The 26,869-nt window shown below is 46.7% G+C and overlaps 1 protein-coding gene and 1 pseudogene across 1 annotated transcript in view; both read left to right on the top strand.

Moving 5' to 3' along the window:
• The first annotated feature begins 8,613 nt into the window (after positions 1–8,613).
• On the top strand, positions 8,614–9,339 carry LOC114627887 (annotated as a pseudogene).
• Positions 9,340–10,358: 1,019 nt separating this feature from the next.
• Positions 10,359–26,869, top strand: part of Cpn1 (carboxypeptidase N subunit 1) — a 24,984-nt gene continuing 8,473 nt past the window's right edge. The window contains exons 1-6 of the mRNA XM_028775073.1: positions 10,359–10,805; positions 11,276–11,472; positions 16,174–16,329; positions 19,752–19,934; positions 21,364–21,475; positions 25,298–25,437. Coding sequence (XP_028630906.1) covers positions 10,583–10,805; positions 11,276–11,472; positions 16,174–16,329; positions 19,752–19,934; positions 21,364–21,475; positions 25,298–25,437 — 1,011 coding nt within the window. The 5' untranslated portion in view covers positions 10,359–10,582. The remainder of the gene's footprint in view (positions 10,806–11,275; positions 11,473–16,173; positions 16,330–19,751; positions 19,935–21,363; positions 21,476–25,297; positions 25,438–26,869) is intronic.

Raw genomic sequence — 26,869 nt, 5'->3', positions numbered from 1 at the left:
GGAGTCCAAAAGCCAACTATTTCCAGACTTGCCAAATAAAATCATATGATCTAGGCAAATCATTTAAACTTCAGTGGTAGTGGTGGGGCCAGTGAGAGGACTCAGGGGTTCCTCTCAGGGGGAGTCTCTTGCCACCAAACCTGATAACCTGACTTCAATCTTGGGAGCCAACATGTTGGGAGAAAAACAACTCACACATGTCTTCTGATCTACACACACACACACACACACACACACACACACACACACTGTAATAAAATACCTTGACCAAGAAGCGCTTGCTGACAGGAGCCTGGTACGGCTGTTCCCTGAGAGGTTCTACCAGCACCTGACCAATACAGATGCAGATACTCACAGCCAACCATTGGCCTGAGCCTGGGGTCCCCAGTGGAAGAACTAGCAGAAGGACTAAAGGAGTGTAAGGAGATTACAACCCCATAAGAAGAACAATATCAAACTGGACCACCCAGAGCTCCCAGGGACTAAACCACCAACCAAAGAGTACACATAGAGGGACCCACGGCTCCAGATACATATGTAGCAGAGGATGGCCTTGTCTGACATTGATGGGAGGAGAGCTCCTTGGTCCTGTGGAGGTTTGATGCCCTAGTATAGGGGATGCTAGAGTGGTGAGGTGGGAGTGGGTGAGTGGGTGGAGGAGCACCCTCATAGAGGCAAAGGGGAGGGGGGAGAGGAGGAATGGGATGGGAGGGGTTGTGGAGGGGAAACAGGGAAGCGATATCATTTGAAATGTAAACTAATAAAATGATTAAATAAATAAATAAAATGCCTCGACAAAAAGCAACGTGGAGAGGGAAATGTTTAGTCGAACTGCAATGTCAGGTTATTGTCTGTCAGCAGGGAAGCCAAGGCAGCAGGAACTTCATACAGCAACTGACATCACAGCCACAGTCAAGAGCAGAGAGACAGGAACGAACCATGCTCAGCTCAGAGTCCAAACCCAGGGGACAGCACCGCTCAGTTTGGGGATGAATCCTCTCACATTAATTCATATAACCAAGACAGCATCCCTACCCACCCCCAAGCCTCACACAGCCATAGCCACAGGCCACACTAATCTAGGCATCGTTCACCAAGACTCTTTCCAGGTGATTCTAGATGGTTTCAAGTTGACAGCTAAGGAAACATCACACACAGAGGGGAATGGAACATAATGGTCTCCCAGGAGAGGCTGGCACGCCTTGTTTCACAAGGTTCCACTTTGTGTCTGGGGACTGGAGTTGGGGTGGCAGTTAGGCACGGCACCATTTGCAAATCCTAGTGGAGGTGATTAGGCAGTTGGAAGTGCAACTCTGAGTTCCAAGAGGTAGAAGTAAGTAAGAAAAATCAGCAGTTGCCAGACTATTGGAGAGAGACAGAGAGAGACACAGAGAGAGAGACACAGAGAGAGAGACACAGAGAAGAGAGACAGAGAGAGACACACACACACACACACACATACACACACACATACACACACACACACACACACACACAGAGAGAGAGAGAGAGAGAGAGAGAGAATTCAAGAACCTGATTCCAAAAGGTCAGAGTGATAATGAAGAACCAATAATCCCCTCCCTCTTACAAGTCCACCCCAAGGTCCATCTCCTCCGTTTGGCTAGCATCCACCCATCCCACCTCGGTGCCAGTAGCACATGATTTTATTTATTCAGTCTGTGCTGAATTTCACGTTTTTAAATATATCTAGTACATTGTACCAGGACTAAATAATAAACTCTAATAAACGAATAAGTTGGTTTTGTCCTTTATTAAACTTATCTTCTCTTGGTAAAGACAGCCAACAAACGCGTAAATAAGGAAAGTGATGAGCTAGGTATTTGCAGACTAAACATCAAACACTGACAGAAACATCCAGGGGAGGCTTACTTAGAGAGGACGAAGTCCGCACTGGGCAGCTAGCCGTGGCATTAACATCAGAAGGGGAGATAGAGTTAAAGATGGATGTCCCACTCAAATCCCAGATAGTTCTCAAAAGAGTGAATGGGGAATTAGCTAGAGGAGGGGAGGGGGAGAATCTTTTGTTAACCACAGCAGTCAGTGCTCTTAGGACTTCCAGTGCACTCAGAGAAGGCATGCAATAAACCAGCCTGCACGTGCCAGTGTGGAATAGGGTCTTTTTTTTTGTGGGGGGGGGAGCGGGGTTTTTGTGGGGTTTTTTTTTTTTCTTATTTGGGACTCTCACACTGTGCACCCTGATTGAACTCACCTCCCAGTCTTTCCATGTCTGGCTCCTTCCTCCATGACTATCTCTAATCCCTGAAAAAAAATGAAGAAGAAAAGGAGGAGGAAGAGGAAGAAGAGGAGGAGGAGGAGGAGGAAAAGGAGGAGGAAGAGGAAGAGGAGGAGGAGGAGGAGGAAAACAAGTCTACTTCACTTTATCCATTGACTCATATATTCACTGGAGCATGGTCAAATTCCCAGCAGCCAGTCCCTCAAGGGAGGATGAGTCCTTCAGTTCCTGTATCTCTGCTTTCAGTTCCTTTCTTGGCTTCCCCTGATGACGGACTGTCAACCCTAAGCTAAATAAACCACCCCTTGACCCAGGTTGCTTCTGGTCATGGTATTTATCATAACAGAAAACAAACTAGGACAGTTGATTCGATCGCCTACACTATTCCCACCCCCACCTCCCACCTCTTTTCTAGACTCTAAGGAGGATAACTCCCCTGGCCTCCCCCCTTGAGGGTAGTTGTTCTCTGTACTTTATGTAGTTTGAGCATCTTTCGCTTGCTCTGGTTTGTCCAGTGGCCTGCTGACTGCTCCACACAGCTGCAGGATCAGTTGAGTTAGGATATATTTTTTAACTGTGCTAGAGGTCATGGGGTCTCGGCCCTCTGTCTAGCATTTGCTACTATGTAACTCTGAGCAAATTCTTTCTCTAAAGTGGGGAATACAATGTCTTCTTTGCTGGGCTGTTGGGGGGAATATATGTGAAAGGTTTAGTAACCTGCAAGGCAACAGGTGAAGTGTGCCTAAGGTTGGCTGGAGATTCCGTGGTCTAGACAGGGGCAGCCTTGAGGACATGCAGAACCTGGACAGAGGGATAGGATAGGTCTAGACTTAGGGTGATGAGAAGAGAGAACTCTGAAAAATGCTATTTGGTTTTGAAAGCTTGCTTTCCAAGGTTTGAGCCAAGGTCCTGAGAAGACGTTAGACAACTGAGCTCTCTACTTAATCTTTCCTTTCAGAGCTTTTCTCTCAGGCTTCAGCTATTCCAGGGGGAAAAATAGTCATTTCCTATTGCTATGGTTTAAAAAAAACTACAAACACAGTGATGCTCTGTCCCACTTTTAAGGACACTTGGAACTACACAGGCCCCAGTCTGGATGACCCAGTATAGTCTCCGTATCTCTAGATAAACTGATTAGCAACCTTGTTTTCTGCAAACTTCATTACCCTCTCACAAAATATGGCATCCTCACAGGTCAGGAATTAAGTCACAGACACCTTCATTATGTCCTGTGCCCTCTACAAAAAGGGACAGAACTATAGAAAATAATAACCCCTGCACACCCTCTGCAATCTTCCCTTAACCCTCCCACACCCCCCCCAAAAAAAAACACCCCAGATGATATGAACCTGTTCATTCATCTGGGAGGCTAGAGACTGACTTTCCACACTTGACTGTGCCTGTGTCTGTGGTTTATAAACCCCACACATGCAGGGCTCTCAGCTGGTCTGTTCTCGGGGGAGAATAGCACCACATGTAGTCTTTGGCTCGGCAGTACAGTCTCCATGTACAGTTTTGGAATGCATGGTGAACTACTCCATCATCTAGTATGGGATTCAGAACTGATTGGATGCTTAGCAAGGTCGCTGCTGTAGCCATTTCTGTGGTTGCCACTTGCCGTTTAATGAGCACTTGGTGCATGCCAGGCTCTGCAAAGGACCTTACGCCCATCTCCTTATGATTGACAGAACAATGCATAAGGCAGGAGCTGTATTTCCTCATGCCCTGCAGAGGGAAACGGAAGTTTAGGGAAGTGGTTTTCCCTAAGGTCAAATGACTCAAGTAAGGAATTGAAGTTAGATTTCAAATCCAACCTTTGACCTTCAAAGTTCATGTTTCTCTTCTAGTGGATTTAAGGTATGCTGTGGGCCCAGGAGCTTCAAAGCACACACTTTAGTACTGTGGGATTCAGTGGAACTGAAGACCTCTGCAGAGGGGAGACCCTCACTCAAGTCTCAGAAAGTTGCGACCACCCAGTAATCTGCTCGAGACACCATGTACCGGAGTAATTTCGAGGTTGTTTATTAGGGTGTGACAACTAGCTGCCGGTCAATTCGTATGCCCACGCAGGAGCTGAATTGACCCCGACAGCCAGCTTGAGAGGTGTTTTTAAGGGAAAAAAACCACAAACCAAAGAATGAGGAGGGGGTGAGGGGGTTGCTAGGGTGGTATAACATAAAAATAGTGGAACATTCCAAAGGAACCAACCTACGTGAGTCAGGATCAGGTGAAAACTCTCTGTACGCTTATCTTTCCCCAGAATGTGGTCCTGCCCTGTTACTTCGGCCCTGCCCCATCACCATGATTCTCAGCTTGGTTCCACCTGGCCAAATTGCATTCCAGCCAGTTCCTGCAACTAGTCTGTCCACATTTCCAACCTGCTTCATGCCTCCATGTCTTTGTAAAGAAAGCCTAAAGAATATTTTATGTCTAAAAAGGATTCTATATACCCAGTATCCATAACTTTTCCCTCTACAGAACGTATCCCAACTTCAACCCTAATAATCCGTTAATGAGGAATATTTCCTACAGAAAGTCGGGGGCTCCCTCTCCTATAGACAGGGGCCGTTGACTTAACATGAGTGAAGTCTTCATAAAGAACTACCAACACATTTTCTAGCTATATGAGTGTCTTCCTAGGGGAAGAATTGCATTATCTGGGGGCCACTAGACCACACCCTCACTAGTGACAGTAGATACTGTCATAGACCAAGGACATGTATATGACAGCAGTAGTGTTCCTGGTTCTCTCAGCCTTCTCTCTGGATCCTTGCCTTTACCATGTAGGATGACAAGATCACACCAGAAAATTGTGACATTTTATCAGCAGGTGGAAGAGAACATTCAGGGATACACCTTGGGCCCACCCCGAGGGTCATCTCTGAGCTACACTGGTCAGGCTGAGTGCTGTTCACACAACACATCCAAGAGGGAAGGGTTACCTTTACGGGTTCATCATCCCTAGACCATGGGATGCTCTTGAGTATTAGCTAAGGGCCCAAGGTATATTCCTGACTGTTGCCTTCCACCTGCTGATAAAAATGCCACAAGTTTCTAGTGTGATCTTGTCATCCTACATGGTAAAGGCAAGGTTCCAGAGAGAAGCTGAGAGGACAGGGAATGCTAACTGCTGCCAGGATGTAGGGGAGTCAGTGAGGGGACCTGTTTGTTCACCCTCAGCCAGCCTAGACTGTTTAGTTCTCTCTGTCCACCATGTGGGTCCCAGCACTGAGCTCAAGTCCTCAGGCTCTATGGCAAGTGCTGCTGACTCACTGAGTTATCGTGTTGGTCCAGCCTGGACAACTTAAAAAAGACACTGATTGAAAAGAAAAACAACAAACAAACAAAACAAAACCAAAAACAGACTAAAATATACATTTTCCCTGTGTACAACAGGGTCCTGGGGGTGGGGGTTGGGGTGGGGGTGGGGTGGAGCTGGACACAGTGCCGCTGGCAGAAACAGTGGGCGGGTCAAGCCCGTGCTCCATCTTAACAGCTTCCAGCTCCATAGTGAAGCCACCAGGCTAAGGCATGCGCATTGAGAATAGGGGCTGATACAGCAGGATCTGGAGTAGGGGGTTTAACTCCCCGGGGAAGCAGCATTCAGGCTTTGATGGCTGTTTGGAAGGAAGAGGTTTTGTGATGGGAGACCCGAGAAAAGGATTTCAAGGTGCACATCAATAACTTTAGTAGATTTAACAAGCTAGGCAACCATCCAGGTCATCCTGTTTTGGGGCACCCCATAACTCCGGTAGGATCTCCTGCCCATCCCCCATTCCTATCTCCCGCCTCTAGTAAACATTGTAGATTTCTACTTCTGGGCAGCTTCGTTTTGTACAAGTAGAACTGTACGACGTGGTGTACCTTCCTTCTCGTGTTGCATCGTGGTTTCGGAGTCCCGCCACACCGCACCAAGGATTTTATTCCTTTTTATTGATGGCTAGAATTCAATTGCTCTGGTATCCCACATGTTCCTTCCTTCCTTCCTTCCTTCCTTCCTTCCTTCCTTCCTTCCTTCCTTCCTCCCTCCCTTCCTTCCTTCCTTCCTTCCTTCCTTTCCCTCCTTTCATGTCCCATTTTCCCACATCCCCAACTCTATCTGGTGGGTTCTTGCTATGTGGTCCAGGATGGCCTCGAACTCTAACTCCCCTTGCTTTAGCTTCCTAAGTGCTAAGAGTGGGTACCACCATGTTTAGCAAACCCTTTACATGTCTACTTTTCTATTAATTGACCTGTGGGTCATTTTCACTTTGGAGTTATTATGAGTAATTCTAGCGCAAACAGTCTTGAGTGCAAGTTTTTACACTCTTGAGGAGATACCCTGATTTGTAAGTAAAGTTGTAGTTATTTCTATGGGGAGAGGAGCTTTACTTAATTGCTTTTGATATTTTCTTTGTAAAAGTAGCTGTAGTAGATATAATTTACATGCCATAAAATTCACCTGGTTTAAGTAGATAATTTTAAAATATTAGTATAACCGGGCATGGAGGTGCATGCCTTTAATCCCAACATTCAGGAAGTAGAGAGGCAGGTGGATCTCTGTGCACTTGAGGCAAGCCAGGACTACACAGTGAGACCTCATCGTGTGTGTGTGTGTGTGTGTGTGTGTGTGTGTGTTCGTGCACATGTGCATGTGGGGTTGGGGCACAGTCAGTGAGATGCCTCAGTGGGTGAAAATGCTTACTGTCAAGACTGGTGATTTGAGTTTGATGCTGAAATCTATGTCGTGTAAGGAAAGAACCAACTCCTACACGCTGCCTTGTGACCTCATGTGAGCCATGACGTGCAAGCATTCACCCCCTACTAAATAGATAATTACATCTGTATTTTTAAAGATATATATTATAACAGTTCTGGTTGTGCAGCCACCACCATTGCTATACCTGGTCTTAGAACTTCTTATGATCCTGTGCCTAGTTACAGTTGCTCCTCCCTCACTCCTGTGCCTAGCCATGGGCAACCGCTAATGGACCACCAATTCCTCTATATTGATGTTGGCCTTTTGTAAACAGCTCACGTGAAAAAGTCATACAAAATAGAGACTGTCTCATCTGGCCTCCCTCGTGAGACACAGCACTTAACACATATCCACAACGTACAAGGCGTCAACACTTCGTTCCTTTCTATTGTCCGACAACCTCCTCCATTGTGGCGGGTTGAACTGAGTAAGCAAGGCTGCCATTCACTGTCACCCAGGTCTCATTTCTTTTGGGAAAATAACCAGGAGTAGAACCGTTGGGTTAAAAGGAAAGTGCATACTTAATCTTTAAGAGACTGTTGAACTATTTTCTAAAATGTCTGCACTATCTGACTTTTCCTGTGAGCACTGTGCGAGGGCCCAGCTGTCCCCTCCCAGCCAGTTCCCCTGAGCATCCCTCTCTATCGTGGTCATTCTAGGGAAGAGGAAGTGGCGTCTCACTTGGTCTTAACTTAGATTTTAATAACTAATACTGAGCATTTAGAAAATGCTTGGTACCTTGGTAAAATGTCTACTCTGATCTTTTGGCTATTTTTACTAGTGTGTACTTATTGTATGGAGCAATGGGGGCAGTATGAAACTTTCATACATACAGTATTTTAAATGTATTTAGCAGCCTACTGCCCACACTCACCTGCCTACTTCCCACTGGTCTCTTTCCTAGTCTTTAATGACCTCTGTCTATTTAATATCTTTTTTTTAAGATTCCATACATAATTAAAAAACATATATCTGACTTTCTGACATCGATCCTCTCCAGTTCCATTCCTTTCTTGAAAGCAACAATGTTTTATTCTTTATGGCTGAATAATATTCCACTATGTGTATTGATATCACACTTCATCCATCCATCCATTGCTGAGAGCCTAGGCTAACCCCAGGACACGATGATAAACGGAGACATAAACTTAGGTGTTAAGGTTTCACTGAAACCTTTTGTGCTGAAACTTTTTGGGCATACATCCAAGAGTGTGACAGCTGGGTCATAAGACAGTCCTATTTTTAATTAAAACAATAACAACAACAACAACAACACGTACTTGCTTCCATAAAGTCTGGGGATTAGTTCACATTTCTCTGTGTTGTCACCAGCATTTGCTGCTTTGCTGGCGTTAGTCATTCTGGCTGGTGTGAGACTGACTTCCAATCTTGTTTTCATCTGTATGTTCCTGATGATTAAAGATGTCATCCTTCGGCAGCGCCTTGGAGGTCCCGTGGATCTGTGTCTTGCTTCAACAGTGTTTGGACGGAACAGACCCGGGGACTCCCGCTTCCTTAGCTTCCAGCCACCTCACTGCCTTCCAGTCGCAGCCTCCGGGACCATCTTCTCGCCGCCTTTGGCTCCTAGGACCAGCCAGCCCAGTCTTTGCGGTTAGCTCCAAACTCCGGATCAGCCATGACCTCTCAGATTCGTCAGAACTATTCCACCGAAATGAAAGCTGCCGTGAACCGCCTGGTCAACTTGCACCTGCGGGCCTCCTACACCTACCTCTCTCTGGGCTTCTTTTTTGACCGGGATGACGTGGCTTTGGAGGGCGTAGGCCACTTCTTCCGCGAACTGGCGGAGGAGAAGCGCGAAGGCGCCGAGCGTCTCCTCAAGTTGCAGAACGATCGCGGGGGCCGTGCACTCTTCCAGGATGTGCAGAAGCCATCTCAAGATGAATGGGGTAAAACCCAGGAGGCCATGGAAGCTGCCTTGGCCCTGGAGAAGAACCTGAACCAGGCCCTCTTGGATCTGCATGCCCTGGGATCTGCCCGTACAGACCCTCGTCTCTGTGACTTCATGGAAAGCCACTTCCTGGATAAGGAGGTGAAGCTCATCAAGAAGATGGGCAACCACCTGACCAACCTCCGTAGGCTGGCAGGGCCACAACCAGCGCAGACTGGTGCGCCCCAGGCGTCTCTGGGAGAGTATCTCTTTGAGCGCCTCACTCTCAAGCACGACTAGGAGGCCTCTGCACCTTCAAGGGGCTCCCTCCTCTGCTCTGCACCAGCCCACCTCAGAACCTCCACCCGAATGAACCTCTCAAGCCACTAGGCAACTTTGTAACCGCCCTGGAGCCTCTCCCAAGTCTTGGACCAAGTGAAAATAAAGCTTTTTGAAACAAACAAAAAAAAACAAAACAAAAAAAAAAAAAAAAAAAAAGATGTCATCCTTCCCAAAGGATTTGAGAGGCAGCAGTTTGGCTCCTTTACTGTTGGACTGTTTGTTCTTTTGCTCAGTTTTGCTATTGCTGTTGTTTGTATTTCCTGTGTCCAGGTGTTTTGTGCCCATGTCTGTCTGTTTACCATGTGTGACTGGTGCCTGTGGAGGCCAGAGGAGGCAGTTGTGAGCTGCCCTGTGAGTGTAGAACTCAAACCTGGGTCCTCTGGAAAGTAGCCTTTGCTCTTAACTGCTAAAGTATCTCTCTAGCGCCTATTAGGGTTTTTTGTTTGTTTGTTTGTGACAAGGTCTAATCAGTTTCAGCTGGCCTGGAAGACCAGGCTGGCTTCAAACTTAGAGCAAGCCTCTAGCCTCTTCGTGCTAGATTATAAGTGGGTGCCAGTGCATTTCAGCTGGGATTTAATTTTTGAGTTCTTTAAATTCTGGACATTAAGCCTCTATTGGATGGCTATCTGGCAGCCATTTTCTCCTGCTCTATAGGCTATACTCTGCGATGCAGAAACTAAAACGTTTCTGCAGTCACAATTGCAGAGTCTCACGCTAATTTCTTGAGCTATTGGAGTCCTACTCAGAAAGCAGTTTTCTTACACCCGTGCCGAAATAGGATCATCTTCATATCATTTGTTACAAATTATTTATTATTGACAGATACATCATCAAATATGTGATTTCGAATTGTTGGCTCCAAGCAGATGTCTCATTTCCTCAATTTGTTTTGTTTACCTTTAAGATCATTGAGGGAGGAAGACAAGACAGAGCGGTGCTTCAGAACCGGGTGGGGGACGGGGTTAAAGGGGGCAGACAGATCCTTTTGTAAGTTGTAACAAGCACATGCCAAGTCTCTTAAAAGCCCCTGGGAATCAAAGGGTTAGAAGCAGCTGTTTCTTGAGGCCTGTTGACAGTCTGGTTAATCAGTAAGCCAGAATCAGAGCCTCCCAAAGTGGGGATGAGCAGAACCCTTCCAAAAGGTTTTCCAGGTTTAGGAGGGGGAAGAGAAATGAGCCCAGAGGGCATCGTGGCTATCCTGGGGCCACAGAAATAATTCCCAGAGTAGCAGAGGCGGGTCCCCAGCCTCCTGTAGGTGCGGCGAGTGCGAGGCTGGCTACTGTGATCTGGATCCCGACTGGCAGAGGATTGCTTGGAGATCAGGAGGGCCCTTTTCAGAGCCGCTTACAAGCTCCGCGAGATGCCAGACCTGCCCTCAGCCTTCCTGCCCCTCCTCCTCCTCTCCAAGTTTGTTACCCCGGTGACCTTTCGTCACCACCGCTACGACGACCTCGTGCGGACGCTGTACAAGGTGCACAACCAATGCCCGGACATCACGCGGCTCTACAACATCGGGCGCAGCGTGAAGGGGAGGTACCTCTACGTGCTGGAGTTTAGCGACTACCCTGGGATCCATGAACCCTGTGAGTCTCTGAGCTTTGATCTCTGTTACATACATTGCCAGGCAGCCTCAGACAAGTTACTTAGCATCCACCCCTCACCTCTTCACTCAGAGGCTATGGGATCCACTCCACAAGTTTTTTGTTAAGATTAGCAGTAACGAACCTGAACCGCTAGTACGCTTGGGGGTTCAATAAATGAGGGTCATTATTATCCTGGACATGGATTTCTATAGATTTTCTAATTACAACTTACTAGGATGGGGCTTGGGGATTGCTAGCAAAGACCTAATAAAAGCCTGAGATTTTCTTTCCTTTTTGGATCAAAGATGGGGTGGTTGGACACGAGGGGGGGGGGAAGTATTATGGAGGGTGGGAGGCTGGGTGGTGGGCGGCTGGGTGGTGAGGGTGGAGTGTGGTGAGAGACAAAGCTGGCCTTGAACCCATGATCCTCCTGCCTGCTCCTTCAAGAGAGTTTCCGTTTCTGTTTCCAGTGGAACCGGAAGTCAAGTATGTGGGGAACATGCACGGGAACGAGGTGCTGGGTCGTGAGCTACTCCTGCAGCTGTCAGAATTCCTCTGCGAGGAGTTCCGGAACCGGAACCAGCGCATCCTGCGCCTCATCCAGGACACGCGCATTCACATCCTGCCTTCCATGAACCCTGACGGCTACGAGGTGGCTGCTGCCCAGGTACGCAGTCCGAGGGAGATCTTATGAAATGACTGCCAGTAGACAGTGTGTCCTATGTTCCATTGTAAATATCAGTTTAAGGGGGAGGGGGTAAAACAGCTGGCGCGCAGGAAGGGACAGAGGCAAAGGTTAAGACTGGGGAACCATGGGCTCTAGCCCCACAGGCGGCAAGTGTGCAGGCGGTAAGTGGACGCTGTTAGCCCAGCTAACCTTAAGATCTTGTTATGAGAACAGATGTGGAAATTCCTTGGCAACACCTTGTAAATGGGAAAATATACCCACCTTCCTGTACTTTTAGCCAAAGAGCACAAACTTCCCTCCGATCTTAGGGTGGGGAATTAATTCTAGATGATTTTTTTGGCCGATTAAGACTTTAAACATGCTAGTCAGTACTCCACCACTGAATATTCCCCAGCCTTCTTTTTATATATTTTTTTTATTCTGAGACAGGAACTTGAAAAATTGCCTAGGCTCGAACTCACGAAGCAGGTCTCAGGCTTAGGACCCTTCTGACTCAGGCTTTCCGGAGGGTGGGTTCATAGCGGGGCCACTATGCCTAGCGTCTGTTTCTCTAGAAGAAGAATCATGTCTAGAAGCCATGGATGTCAGGGAAAGACTCCTTTAAGTCTTGCTGTCACCTCACTGTGACATCCATTTCAGTCCTCTGAACTCCAGATAAAAAGTTGCAATTGTTTTAAACAGACAAGTTTGTGGTACTTTGTTGCAGCAGCAGTAGGGATCTGTTACACCATTTGCTGTTTGTGGGAACCTGGGAACCTTCATTTAGGTAATATTCGTCGTCGTCGTCGTCGTCGTCGTCGTCGTCCTCCTCCTCCTCCTCCTCCTCCTCCTCCTCCTCCTCCTCCTCCTCCTCCTCTTCCTCCTCCTCTTCCTCCTCCTCCTTCTCCTCTCCCTCCTCCTCCCCCTCACATCGTCATCTTCTCCCTCCTCCCTCCCTCCTCCTCTCTCTCCTCTTCATCCTCCTCTCACTCCTCCTGTTCTCTCCCCACTTCGCCTTTTTTTTCTTCTTCCTCTTTTTTTGGCTCTTCTGGAGGTGAAATTCAGAAGCCTTACTCATTCTAACAAGCCCTCTGACACCAAGCCACAGCCCCCGTCCTGGAGAGCCCTTCCTTACCAGCCTAATCAATGGCCAGCTGTGTACCAAATCAATAGGTAATACCTGTTGCCCTTAAGACTAACAGTTAAGAGATACACTGCGAAGAACAAGAAGACATTAGAAAGCCCCTGCCGTGGAAGGGCGACCCCAACTCAGAAGTTGGCTAAATGCTTGTACTGGGGCAGACATTATGTAGGTAACTTAAGAGCACTTTATAAAGTGTTATGTTCCCTGTGCAACCTAAGAAGAAAATACGAGTGGGATGCCGTGTAAAAAGGGAAACTCTGGGAATGAGAAAGATTCTTAGAGAAAATCTGATGGCAGTCCGTCTCTGAGTTTCCAAAAGGAAATGAGATTGATTTACATCACTTCTGGGAATAGCCAACAGTTTGAACTGTACCCACTCAGTCCATAGGGCTGTAGTGGACACTAGTCTCCTTCTCCAATGACAACAAAGTAATTCTAATGACCTCCACCCACAAACACCCACAAACATAGACTCCATTCTGAAACAGGATTTCATGTAGCCCAGGCTGGCCTTGAACTTCGGAACCATATTCCAGCATGCTGGTTTTCTGCAGTGCTGGGTACTGAACAGAGAGAGGGCTCTGTGCATGCTAGGCAAGCCCTTTTAACAACCGAGCTAAGCCCCAGCCGTAATGGGAATCTTCACACATCTGTGTTATACCATTTTCTATTTATTCATGGATGTGTCTAGCTCCTTGTGTGTACCATGAATTCCTATAGGGCTAGAAGAATATCTCACTTAGCTCCTTTCCCAGTGTCTGAGGGTTTTGTGTGTGTGTGTGTGTGTGTGTGTGTGTGTGTGTTTTATTTGTTTTTCCAGACAGGGTTTCTCTGTGTAGCCCTGGCTAACCTGGAACTCACTCTGTAGACCAGGCTGGCCTCGAACTCAGAAATTTGCCTGCCTCTGCCTCCCAAGTGCTGGGATTGAAGGCGTGTGCCACCACTGCCTGGCATCTGAGGGATTTGGATAGACAAAGCCTAAATGAATGGTTTTTGATTAGATGGGTTAGTGGATTCAAAAGGAGATAAAAGCTTGACCAGGAACAGAGCGATCAAGGAAGGCATCCAGGAGTTAAAGAGTACTCAGAAGATACAGCTCCTAATATTTCATAATTTGGTTTTACTAGCGTATGTGAAAAAGTGAAAAAGACACTTCCCTGACCAAAGCATGAATCTGTAGACAATCATAATCGAAACCACTATTATTGATGTCCTTATAAGGACAAAACCTGGCATAGCAGTGCACACCTGTGACCCCCAACATTCAGGAAATGGAGGCAGAAGGATCAAAATCTCATAGTCACCCTTAGCTATATAGCCAGTTTCAGTTCAGCCTGGGATACATGAAACCTCGTCTCATAATGGAGGGAGGGAGGGAAGGAAGTAGGGGAAGAGGGAGGGAGAGAGGGCGGGATAAGATATATTAGTTATGGTTAGTAACAACCTTTTCTGTTACTGTGACCAAACACCAAGACCAAGGCAACTTAGAGAAGAAAAAATTTGGAGCCTTAGAGCCCATGATGCCAGAGCAAAGGCATAGTAGCAAGAGTAGCTGAGAGCTCACATCTTGGTCTGAGAGCAGACCACAGAGAGCACCCTGGGAATGGCATAGGTCTTTTGGAACCTCAGACCCCACCCCCAGTGACATACTTTCTCCAGCAAGGCCACACCTCCCCAAGCTCCCCAGACAGCCACCAACTAGGGACCAATTATTGAAGTACCAGAGAATTAGGGGGACTGCCACAGAGAGAAGAAAGAAGGAAAGAAAATACACAGAGACATCAGGGAGGCCAGCAAAGCTGGTGTGGTGGTTTGAATAGGAATGGCCACGATACATTCTTGTGTTTGAATGCCTTGACCATAGGGAGTGGCACTGTTAGGAGGTGTGGCCTTACTAGAGGAGTGTGGCCTTGTTAGTGGAAGTTTGTCACTGTGGAGACAGGGCTTTGGAGTCTTAAATGCTCAAGCTACACCCAGTGTGAAACACATCCAGACACCCAGTGTGAAACATATCCAGTCTTCTCCTAGCTGCCTTCGGATCAAGATGTAGAACTCTCGGCTCCTCCAGCACCATGTCTACCTGTGCTTCCCACCTTGATGATAAGGGACTGAACCTCTGAAACTGTAAGGCAGCCCAAATTAAAGGTTTGCCTTTATAAGAACTGCCTTGGTCATGATGTCTCTTCCTAGCAATGAAACTGACTAGGACAGCTGGAAACAAAACTTCATGGTATACATTGTGCATCTAAAAGCTAAGGACAGGGCCCCAAATTGGTTCATCAGGTAAAGCCTCTTGCCTTGAAAGAGTGGGACCTGAGTTGAAACCTTGGAGTCAGCATAAGGAGAGAGGTAAGAACCAACTCCACAAAGCTGTCCTCTGACCTCCACATGAGCTCTGGGCCATGCATGCCCCCCACAATAATAAATAAATTTGAAGTCAAGGAAGGCCTAGGACCACCAGAAACTAAACTGCAGAAAGCCATCAGAGAGCATGACCATGATGCCTGGGTTTTAAACTTACCCCTTCAGGTCTGAGAGAGAATTCATGCAGCCTCGATGCTTGTGGTAATTTGTTAGATGAGCCCTAAGAACCTGACATATACTGTCAACTCGTGGATGGATAAATGAAGCGTGACACGTCTGCACCATGCAGAAATGAAAAGGGAGAAGTACCAGGACACACTACATGGGTGGATCTCACCTGCAGAGTATATGGTGTATGATCCCACGTACACATAACACGTACAGAGAAGAAAGAATATGGTCACTTAGCTCCGGGGTAAAAATAAGCGACCCTGGGTGGGAATGAGCTTATTTTTAAGGGTACAGAAATGCCTTCAACTACAGTTTCATGATTTTAGAATAATCGTGAGGGTGATGCTGTTGGTTTCACTTGGTGGGTAAACTAAAATCCATCAAATTGTATTCCTTAAGCAAGCAATTCTCTTAAAATTCTGGGAGTCACTCCTGTTAGATCTTCTCCTGTGGTTCCCCTAGAACTTTGACCCACCCACCTAGGACAGGAAACCTCAAGGTGATATTGCCTCACCATTTCATAAATAAGGCTAGTGTGTTGGTTTGAATGAGAAAGACCCTGCCATAGGCTCATGCCTTTAAACACTTGGCCCCCGTTGATGGTGCTTTGGTGGGGTGGGGGGAGATTATGGAGTCTTTGGGAGCTTGCTGTGGGTGTGCTTTGAGCATGTATAGCCTCGTTCTGTTTTCTGTTCTCTCTCACTGCTTTCTGTGTATATTAAATGTGATCAGCTAGCTTCCTGCCCATGTCACCATGCCCTGCCTTCTGGGCCATTATGAACTCACTCTTTTCTCCTTCTATCTGTCCGTTCCTCTGTCTGTCTGCCCCTCCCTCCCTCCCACTTCGGAACCATAAGCTAAAATAAACCACTTTTATTTCTTAAGTTGATTTTGGTCATGTTATTTTATCACAGAAATAGAAGAGTAACTAATGCAGCTGGTATTTTTAAAAGTTATAGCACGCTCTTGAAATGCAGGACTCTGTCTTAAACACCCATCTTTCCTCTCCCCATTTCTCCTAGGGCCCAAACCCGTCCGGGTATCTGGTTGGTAGGAACAATGCAAACGGGGTGGACCTGAACCGCAACTTCCCGGATCTCAACACTTACTTCTACTACAATGCGAAGTATGGCGGCCCCAACCACCACCTGCCCCTCCCCGATAACTGGAAAAGTCAGGTAGGAGATGAAAACAGTAACAGAAGCCAATAAAATCGTCAGCTAGAGTCACCTGCAACATGCTAAACATTCTTCATGCCAACAGAACCATCAAGAATTAAGTATGCACCACTCCTTGTTGACTTACCTAGAGGAACAAGTGGCTGTCCAGCTTCTTTATCTCGGCAGTGTAGAGCCATCACCACCAACTCCAGCAGCTAGTCCTTGCTGACATTAAGCTGGTAGGGATGGTGGCAAAGGAGGAGAGAGCAGATAATTGGCGATTTCACAAAGCTCTTTCCAAGCCTGTTTCAGTTGTCACCGTAGTACTGGGCCATGGATGTGGCAAGCAACAGTAGCCAATGACCCTGTTTGACAGTTACTACATTTATAGGTGAAATTAAATTCACATAGCTAATTTTTAAACCTAGATATGGACTTGGAGATGGCTCACTTGGGAAAGTCCTTATTCCATAAGCATGGGGACCTGAGTTTGAACTCCAGGACCAGTGCCAAAATCTAGGTGGAGGGCCATCAAGATGGCCCAGTAGGTAAAGGTGCTTGCTGCTAAGCCTGAAGACCTGAGTTTGAATCCCAGAATCCACATGATGGAAAGAGAGAACTGACTTCTGCAAGTTGTCCTCTGACCTTCATAGCAAGCTGTTATGTGTGTGTATGTAAACACACACACACCAGTTTGTGCACACTCATATGCATGAACACACACAGACCTTCTGACTCATAATCTAAAATTCTTTCTGTTGAGCAGTGGTTCTCAGCCTTCCTAATACTGTAGCCCTTTAATACAGTTCCTCATGGTAACCCCCCCAACCATAAAATTATTTTCATTGCTACTTCATAACTGTAATTTTTTGCTACTATGAATCATAAGTATCTGTGTTTTCTGGTGGTCTTAGGGGGCTGTGAAGGGGTTGTTCAGCCATGAAGAAGTTGAGACCCACAGGTTGAGAACCACTATGGTAGCCTGGTGGCAAAAAGCTTCAGCATTTTATAGACAAGGTTGTCCTACTTGTGATGAGCTGGATATTCAACAACATCAGCTATAGTTGCAGTTCCTGATGTCTGACTCCTGGTGTCCTCTTTTCTTCCGTGTGACCCTTTGCATTTTAAAGCTTGCTTTGCTTCCTAAGCTGTCTCAATGGGAGACAGCATTTGGTAAGCCCTGGATAATCTAAATGGTTTCAACCTGCTGTACATCTGCTACAGGGAGGGAATAACTACCGCCATTTTCAGGGCATCCCTGGCAGCCCTGACTTTTCTCCTGTGCGGGATAGTTTGAAACACTAGTCAATATCTAAGATTAGAGGCTGGGGCAAGGAACTCAAAGCAGGGGAAAGAAAGCCTTTAAGTCGGACATTCCTGTGTGTATAGGGTCAGTATTTTCCTCTTGACATGACGGGGCTGGATAGATGGCTGAGTATTTCAGAGTGCCTACCATTCTCACAGAGACCCCACATTGGACAGCTCACAGCTGCATGTAACTCCAGTTCCTGGAATATCTGATGCCCTGATCCTTGTGGACACACCCCCATGCAGACACACATACCCACACATAAGTAAAAATAAAACAAAATCTTTTTTAGAAAATGATGTCATGTTGACATGTTGAATTTCTGGTTATTGCTGTCCTTTGGACTCAAATAAGTTAAAAACAAAACAAAACTAGAATCATGGGCCTACTCAGTGTATCTAGCCTGAAGAATGTCATGAGTTATTTTTTATTCCCTGAGGAGTAAGGTATCATGTAGCTTAGGCTAGTCTCAAATTTACTTACTAGGATGGCCTTGAACTCTTGCTCCAGAGTGCTCTGAATAGTCATGAGTGTGCTCTGAATTTTTAAAAGATTTATTCTTTTTGTATTTTTTATTGGGGGGGGGCACTTAGTGTGTCTGTGTGGAGTGTGTACACATTAGTTCCAGGTGTTCTCAGAGTCCAGAAGAGGATGTCGGATCCCCTGGAGCTGGTGTTACAGTGGTTGTGAGCCACCTGACATGGGGGCTGAGAACCGAACTTGGGTCCTGTGTATGCTCTTAACTGCTGAGCCATCTCTCCAGCCCCATGGTTTGAGTCGTTAAACTTGTTTCTCTGTGTAAAGCAAAATAATGAGCCTCTCACTTAATCTTCTGCTTAACCTGGAAGAGGAAAAATGAGGATGAAAACTCCGAGAGGGGAAGGGATGGCAAGAAGCTGGCCTTTCGAGGATGTGGAGAGAGAAGGGTTTGCTTTCAGAAGGCCTGAGCTCTTGGTCCTACAGCCTCATGCTGTGAAATGACAGTGTCTCTAACACACGTCACCATTGTGCACCAGTGATCCCCTCCTCATGTACCAGCTTAGTTTGTGTAAAGTTCATTCACTCTCCGATTCTGCACAACAGAATTACCAGACATTTCTCAGAACGTGCCCATTAATACATGATGTGTCTATTCTGGTTGAGTGAGACCCAAACTGTCTTCAGAAAGTCCCCTTTGGGGTGGAAAGACAGGGCCTTTAGAACTGACCCTTGGTCCAGGAAAGAGCCATTAGCTCACTGACCCCGAGAGATCACCAGACAGGACCCCGTGAGGAGGAATGCCCTGGAAACCGGATTATCTGTGCTCAAGTCCAGTGGGTTCAAAGTTTCCTTTACAAAACTGCCACTCACTGGCAGTAATAGTCAGTAGAAATTAGTGTGTCTAATCTATGGAACGTTGACATGAGCTGCATGTCACTAAAATGGTACAGGGGATGTGTGGGGAAGAAGACAGTCACTTCTAGCAAGTGGTTCATTTTATTAGAACTTTAAATATTTGTAGAGCTGTCTTAGAAACCCAGCCACACTACAGTGGGCAAACTGGGAAATTTGTCTCCCTCCCTCCCTCCCTCCCTCCCCTCATCTCTGTCTCTCCCTCTCCCTCCCTCTCTCCTTTCCCTATTCCTCCTCCCTCTGTCCTCCCCCTCCTTCTCCCCAAAATTGAGAAAAGAAATACAAAGAGTTCCTACACACTTCCTGTTCACACACAGACCCCACCTTCAATGCTGTACCCTAGAATAGTACATTAATTTCAGTCAATATGCCTGCCTTGATCTGACCTCAAGCTCTAAATCTGAAGTCTACAGTTCCACTAGTGAGAGCCCTTGGCGTTACACCTTCCACGGATGTGGGCGGATATTCTGGAAGTGCCCACCACTGTCCTATGGTACAGAAGCGTCTCAGCACATGTGTTCTGTACATTGTAATCCACATATTTCACTTTGGAAAGGGGTCCCATGTATTTAATTTTGAAATCATCACCACAGAGGTCAGAGTTGCTCCAGGTCTCATGATTCGGAGGCTGTTTTATTGGGATACCCTGGCCCCATGTACCCCTTCCTGACTGGTTTTTCAAAGGGGCCATGTGGCAACTCAGCCACACTTTGGCTGCCAACTTCTTGTCTCTTCACAGGTGGAACCCGAGACCCGGGCGGTGATCCAGTGGATTCGATCCTTAAACTTCGTTCTCTCAGCCAATATGCACGGCGGGGCTGTGGTGGCCAATTACCCGTATGACAAGTCACTTGAGCATAGGTTCCGAAGTCCCCATCGCACGTCCAATTCCCCGACCCCTGATGACGCTCTCTTCCAGACGGTGGGTAGAATGGCAGCTCGTCACAGCAGGGGGAGCATGAGGCTCAGAGATGAAATTCATGTCAGAGACACAGGACCCCATAGCAGCAAGTCCACAGACAGTTATAGAAAGCAGGGTCTGCTTGGGAGGGGCTGCCTAGCAAGTTACATTGTATTTCTGGTGATGAGCCATAAATCCAGGGATGATTAAATCAAAACATTTTATAATTGCTACGATGACCAGAACTCTAAAACTGATGACCATGAGAACAACCCTGAAAGCTAATCACAGCTAATCACGCTGTCCATGAGTCAGTGCAGTGAAATGTGAATTTTGAATCTAATTTACAGTTTTATGATGATATGTGTATTTTAATGAGAGACAGGCTATGCATATTAAGATTTAAATAATAATACCAAACAATGGAGCAGGGACTGGAGAGATGGCTCAGCAGCTAAGAGCTGCTTGCTGTTCTTGTAGAGGACTCCAGCTCTGTCCCAGCATTTATGTTTGTCAGCTCAAAACCGCTTAAAGTGACAGCTCCCAGGGATCTGAGACTTCTGGTCTCCAGGGGCAGCCGCATCTACACAACAGACACACAGAAACACACATATAAATCTTATTTTAAAAGATGAATATAGAGCCAGACTGTGGCGGTGTGCGCCTTTAATTCCGGCACTCGGGAGGCAGAGGCAGGTGGTTCTCTGTGAGTTTGAGGCCAGCCCAGTCTACAGAGTGAGTTCCAGGACAGCCAGGGTAAGCTGTCTCAAAAAATAAACAAATAAACAAAGAAAAAATGTAAACATTATTAAAAAGTCATAGGGGTTATAGTTATAAGAGAGTCTAAGCGCGCGCCTCTCTTTCCAACACACGTCTTTCGTCTGTCAGAACATACACGTTTTCGACTTTATGCAATCTTTGATTTCTTTCATTAAATTCAGCTAGAAAATGGTCCAACTGAAAAGGACCCCCTGTGTGACAGTCTGCTGTCATCCCTCCCTTTGCAACATGACACTAGAATACGGGAACGCTAGAATACTGGGCTCCCAGGAGCAACTTTAGAATCTGGAAAGCTGAAGCAGGAGGATTGAGTTCAAAACCAGCCTGGACAACAGAGTGAGACCCTGTCTCAAAATAGCTGACAGAGAGAGGGATGGAGGGAGGCGGAGATCAAGAATGGATCCAGAGTTTCCACCTGTAATCTGAATCATGCTTATTACATGGATGCTTGCACACGCAGTGCGAGCACATGCATATCACCACCACCACCACCACCACCACCACCATCACCACCACCTCATCACCTCCTCTGCCGTCTCTGACATACCCTTGCATTGAAGCATAGAAGGCCCTGTGTGTGCCATTATGGCCTCTTGGCTTCCCCTGCTTGGGCACCTGAGCCACTGTTGGGGTTGGGGATGTCCTCAGGCATTTTCTGCTTTTCCTCTAGCTGGCCAAGGTCTACTCCTATGCGCATGGATGGATGCACCAAGGTTGGAACTGTGGGGACTACTTTCCAGACGGCATCACCAACGGGGCGTCCTGGTATTCTCTCAGCAAGGGTGAGCAGTCCTGGGAATGGCCCGGCTGAGGGGGAGACTGCTTTTCAGGGACACGATGGGGAATACTCCACAATTTTGCACTTGGGGTGGGGATTAGAGAAAGAGAGCTTCCAAGCTGCCATTTTATAGCCTGTTCATGATCCTGAAAGACCAGGGAGGGCATAGGATGTGGTTTTATAAAACTAGTGTTTTATGCCCTAATCTGCTGGAGCATAGGAGAAAAAATAATAATAAAAATAAAATGATGGGGCTCAGTGAAGGGTTTGGCCTCTGAGATTGGCTAGAGAGTAATCTTGCCCATGTACCAGCTGTATGGCTTCGGGCTGATTGCATGACCTCTCTGTGCTCTGGTTTCCCTGTCTCTAATTAAGCCTGATAACACACTTGCCTTGTAATTTTGATTTTTTTTTTTTCGAGACAGGGTTTCTCTGTGTAGCCCTGGCTGTCCTGGAACTCACTTTGTAGACCAGGCTGGCCTTGAACTCAGAAATCCGCCTGCCTCTGCCTCTCAAGTGCTGGGATTAAGTAAAGCAGTTAGAAACACCTGGCTTCTACAAGCTGTTTTCTTATTCTTTCTTTCTTTTTTTTTTTGTTTTTTTTTGTTTTTTTTGTTTTTCGAGACAGGGTTTCTCTGTGTAGTTCTGGCTGTCCTGGAACTGACTCTGTAGACCAGGCTGGCCTCGAACTCAGAATTCCACCTGTCTCTGCCTCCCAAGTGCTGGGATTAAAGGTGTGCGCCACCACTGTCCAGCAAGCCCTACCTTGTTAGGCATGCAGGCATGCAGGCACGCACACAATCATGCCTGGGATAGGCTCAGGACACACGTCTGCTCTGTATCTCTTGCTGTAAGGTGGGGGAGGGGGCTAGAGCAGGGAGCCGGGCTCTTTCAGGAGCTGTTGACAGCTGTCTTCTTTCACGGCCTTAGATCTGTGCCATCCATATTGATGAAGCTGAGTTGATATTTGGTCCTGGGGAGAGTAGAGAGAAGCCAAGGAGTCACTGTGTACTGAGAAGTTAGGCTTGTGCCCCAAACCTGCTTGAACACTTTGAAGAGAAAATTCCAGTAGATGCTCATTTCTTTACCTTTGAGCTCAGAAGCCAACTCCTCATCCCCCAGAATGGAAGCATCAGATAGGCCTTTTCAGATCATGCTTGTTTGTTTGTTTTTTTTCTCTCCCTCTCTCCCTCCCTCCCTGTCTTCTGAAAATGCATGGCCCATGTCTCCTCAGAGAATCTCCACCCTAAACCAAACTGACACAATCCCAAGATTAACAACAATTAATTAGGTCAGTCACATTGGTTGTCTCAGCAATGTGGTCTCTGACCACAGTGTCCTGGGAAGTTGTTAGACATAGAAACTTGGGGCCCTTGCCCTGTGCCCTGTGTTTCCTGAGTCAAAAACTCTACAAGTATGGCCCAGTAATCTGTGTTTAGCTGGATGCCCCAGCCTTTTAGGGGCCTTTAGTGCATGGGAGGAAACCAGTTGTTCAGTTATGGTTGCTGGTCTCTGGAGTAGTCAGGGCTCTCTAAAAGAATAAAGCCCATAGAATGAATATGTGTTAAAAGAGAATTTATTAGAATCACTTAAAGGAAAGTCTGAGTAGTTCAACAGTGGCTGTCTTCACACTTAAGACATGGAGGACCTGGCACCTCCTCCTCACCCACAAACCTGGATTGCTCCGCACTGCACTTCCAGTCTGGTGCTGAAGGCAGTTTTGCTCCACGTTGTAAGACCAAAGAAGCTGGTTTCTAGTGTCACGGCTCTCCAGCAGCGGTGGTAACAGTGGCAGCAACAGAGTAGATGAACCCAAGAGCAGAGTAGGTGAACATGCCCGCAAGACACAAAGGGAAGCAAGCAATATGCAACAATTTTCCATGAACCTCCTTTTATCTGGGTTTCTGCTGGAGGATGTTACCTTCATTTAGGGGGGCTTTTCCACATCGGATGACTGAGAGTCCCCATAGATGTGCCTAGCAGCCTATCTCTTTGTTGAGTCCAGGTCCAGTTGAACTCTCAACCAAGATTAACCACCAGTCTCCAACTTTCTCCATTCTTTCTTAGTTTATATGTGCAGTGTTTTTGCCTGCATGTATGTCTGTGCACCCTTAAGAGCCTGGTGCCCCAGGAGGCTAGAAGAGGGCATCAGACCCCCTAAAACTGGAGTAACAGAAGGCTGAGAGCCACCATATGGGTGTTGGAGTCTAACCTGGGTCCTCTGGAGGAGCAGTGAGTGCTTTTTACTGTTGAGCCATCTCTCCAGCCCCCTGCATAATTTGTTGTTGTTATTGTTTTGGTTGTTGTTTGTTGTTTTTTTGAGACAGATTCACTGTGTATCCTTGGCTATCTTGTAACTCTCTCTATAGACCAGGCTGGCCTCAAACTTACAGAGATCTGCCTGCTTTTGCCTTTCAAGTACTGGGATTAAAGGCATGTGTCACAATGCCTGGCTTCCTTTGCTTTTCTTGTGGTAAGATGTCACTGCTGTCTAATCTGATCTTGAACCCTTGAGTTCAGTGGATCCTCTTAGCTCACCAACTGGGTTGACAGGAACGTTCTATCCAGCTCCATCTTAACCTTACAACCTTATTTATTTAGTGTGTGCGTACGTACACAGGTATGAGGGTCCTTTTTCCTGTTTGGTCTTTTGAGACAGGGTCTCTCTCTTTGTGTAGCCCTAGCTGGCCTGGCATTCACTGTCAACAGAGTAAGTTCCAGACAGCTGGGGCTACACAGTTGCATCAGTGTTAGATGAGGGTCAGAGTAACCTTACAACATCTGCTTTTGAAACAACATAGTAGTTATTTCAGATACAACACCACAGGTATTTGCAGTAGAGGACTGAGAAGCATTTGAGGAGACCACATTAGGTCTGGACAAGATGGTCTTACCGTAGCCACTTCATATGTAAATTTAAGAGAATATATGCGCTATAAAAATAATCAGAAAGGCAGTGATTTGATTGGTCACTTTAGGTTGAATTTAGGTCTTTGAATTGATGAATTTTAATCCACATGAATGTACAACATAAATGTCATTCTAACAATCAGAAATATACTGAAACAGTTGATTCAATTAGATAATTGAATAATATGAACTCGCAGAAGAAGCCAGTATATGGTAGAGAAAAACTAAAATACAGGTGTCCGCCACTTTTCCATGAGTCAAAGTTTCTGGGCTGTTTTCAGATTATGGTTGTGTGCCTAGCTGTGAGACGCGAAGCAAACGTCCATTTCCTCTGCCTCTCAGGTCTGCGGAATGTCAGAGTTCAAGAGAAATGCCATTCCCCTGAAAGCAGCCCATGTCTGCACTCAACTGAGGCAGACAGGAATAGGGGGTGCAAGAGAAATCAGGGGTTGCAGAGGTGGCAAGTAGGTAACAGCCCTTGCCACACAAGCATGGGGACCTGAGTTCAAATTCACCTTGGCACTTGAGGAGAGAAGGCAGGAGACTTATTGTACTTGCTAGGGGTGAGCTTAACTCCAGGTTCAGGTGAACGAGCCTCTCTCAAGGGAATAAGGCAGAGACTGATAGAGCAGGGCACCTGATGCTTCCTTGAGCCTCCACACATGCGCACACACTCGGAAGGGGGAGTAAATCACAAAATGAGAGAAAGGATTCAGGTGAGCATTAGCTAGAGAGAGAGAAAGGCACACAGCCTGAGACTCGGGAACAACTCTGTGTAGAATAAAAGTTAGCAGATGTCAAGAGGTCAAAGAGAAGCTGATAACGATGCAGTGGAGAAATTGTGAGTAATGAGAAAGGTTGGCTGTGGCGATGGCGGGTCCCTCGCCACAAAGACCAGCCGCCGTCTCTTCCCCAGGAATGCAAGACTTCAATTATCTCCACTCCAACTGCTTTGAGATTACGCTCGAGCTGAGCTGCAACAAGTTTCCCCGACAAGAGGAGCTGCAAAGAGAGTGGTTGGGTAACCGGGAAGCCTTAATCCAGTTCTTGGAACAGGTAAGATCTCGCTGTTTGACTCTCCTGGTTGCAAGAGAGGATCTTCCAATGGCCGCTGGGGTTGTCACAGGCTCCGGCCGACCCCAGCTCTGATGCCGCTCAACCAGCTATACTTCTGGGATTGTTTTCCCTTCAGTGTCCTGGAGTACAGCTGTCTGTCCAAAACTTTACTATAAGCTGAGGACTCTGGGTAAACAAGCATATATCCCTGTCTGTATGGAACTGACATTCTAACCAGGACAGACAATAAACAAAATAAGGAAGAGAATTCTGTGACTCATTAAACAGAGAAGTGCTGTGAAGAAAGTCTCCTCAGAGAAAGTGACTCTCGAGTGGAGTCTGAGGAGCGGAGGGGCCCTCCCGAATGGGTCCAGTGGGAACAAGCCAAGCTCCACATCTGAGACCTGCTCAGCATCACCACACACACAGGAAGCTGTTGTCTCAAGTGTACTGCAGCGCCTTCTGTCAGAAACAGGAAAGACAAGGCTTTGGAGGAGGCGGAGAAACTGGACTCCTTAAGCACTGAGAGCAGAAAGTGATATCTCTTCTAAGCCAAGCAGTATGACAGAACTTCTGGAAAATTCAAAATCAGGCTGAAGTTTAGCTCAGTGATAAGCTCTTGCTTAGCATTTGAGAGACCCTAAGTTGTGTCTCCCGACCCATAAAAGTAACCACAATTAAAATAAAATTGTCATATTATTTGGCACTATTAAATCCCAAAGAAGTGAAGGCTGTCAGACAGACAGACAGACAGACAGACAGACAGAATAGTTAAATCCTGAAGAAGTGAAGGCAGGCGGAAGGGAGGGAGGGAGGGAGAGAGGGAGGGGGATTATTTAGCCTTCAAAACCAGGTAAGCTCTGGCACATACCTTAGCAAGGCTGGACCCTGAGGACTGCAGTAAGCCAGTTATACAGCAATAAGCCCTGACTTCGTTTGTTTAGATAAGGCTCATCCAGTCGCACAGACAGAATGCAGAATGGTGGCTGGGGCTGGAAGAGCAAGACATGGGGTAGAGAATGGAAGAGATGGAGACTTTCAATGTAAGGAGAGCTGTTTCAGTGTCAGCAGATGAAGAGAGTTCTAGAAGTGAGTCGATAGGCTAGGCACACGTTGCAAATGTGCGTGATAAACTGGATGGTACCATTCACAGTGAGTAATTTATCACAATTTATTTTAAGTTCAGTGTGTGTGTGAGTGTGTGTGACACACGTGCATCCATGCCATGATGTGTGTGTGTGTGGAAATCAGAAAGCAACTTGTGGAAGGGAGTCTGTTCTCTCCCTCCACCATTTGGGTCCTGAGATCAAACTTGGGTTGTCAGCCTCAGCAGCATAACCACTGAGCCATCTCGATAGATCACAGTCTAAAGTTTCTTCCCCCTTCCTTCCTTCCTTCCTTCCTTCCTTCCTTCCTTCCTTCCTTCCTTCCT

The sequence above is a fragment of the Grammomys surdaster genome, unplaced genomic scaffold (assembly GCF_004785775.1).
Source record: "Grammomys surdaster isolate TR1022 unplaced genomic scaffold, NIH_TR_1.0 66, whole genome shotgun sequence".
Lineage (NCBI taxonomy): Eukaryota > Metazoa > Chordata > Mammalia > Rodentia > Muridae > Grammomys > Grammomys surdaster.
Note: the sequence above shows the minus strand (reverse complement) of the source record. Positions and strands in the feature narration are given on the sequence as shown.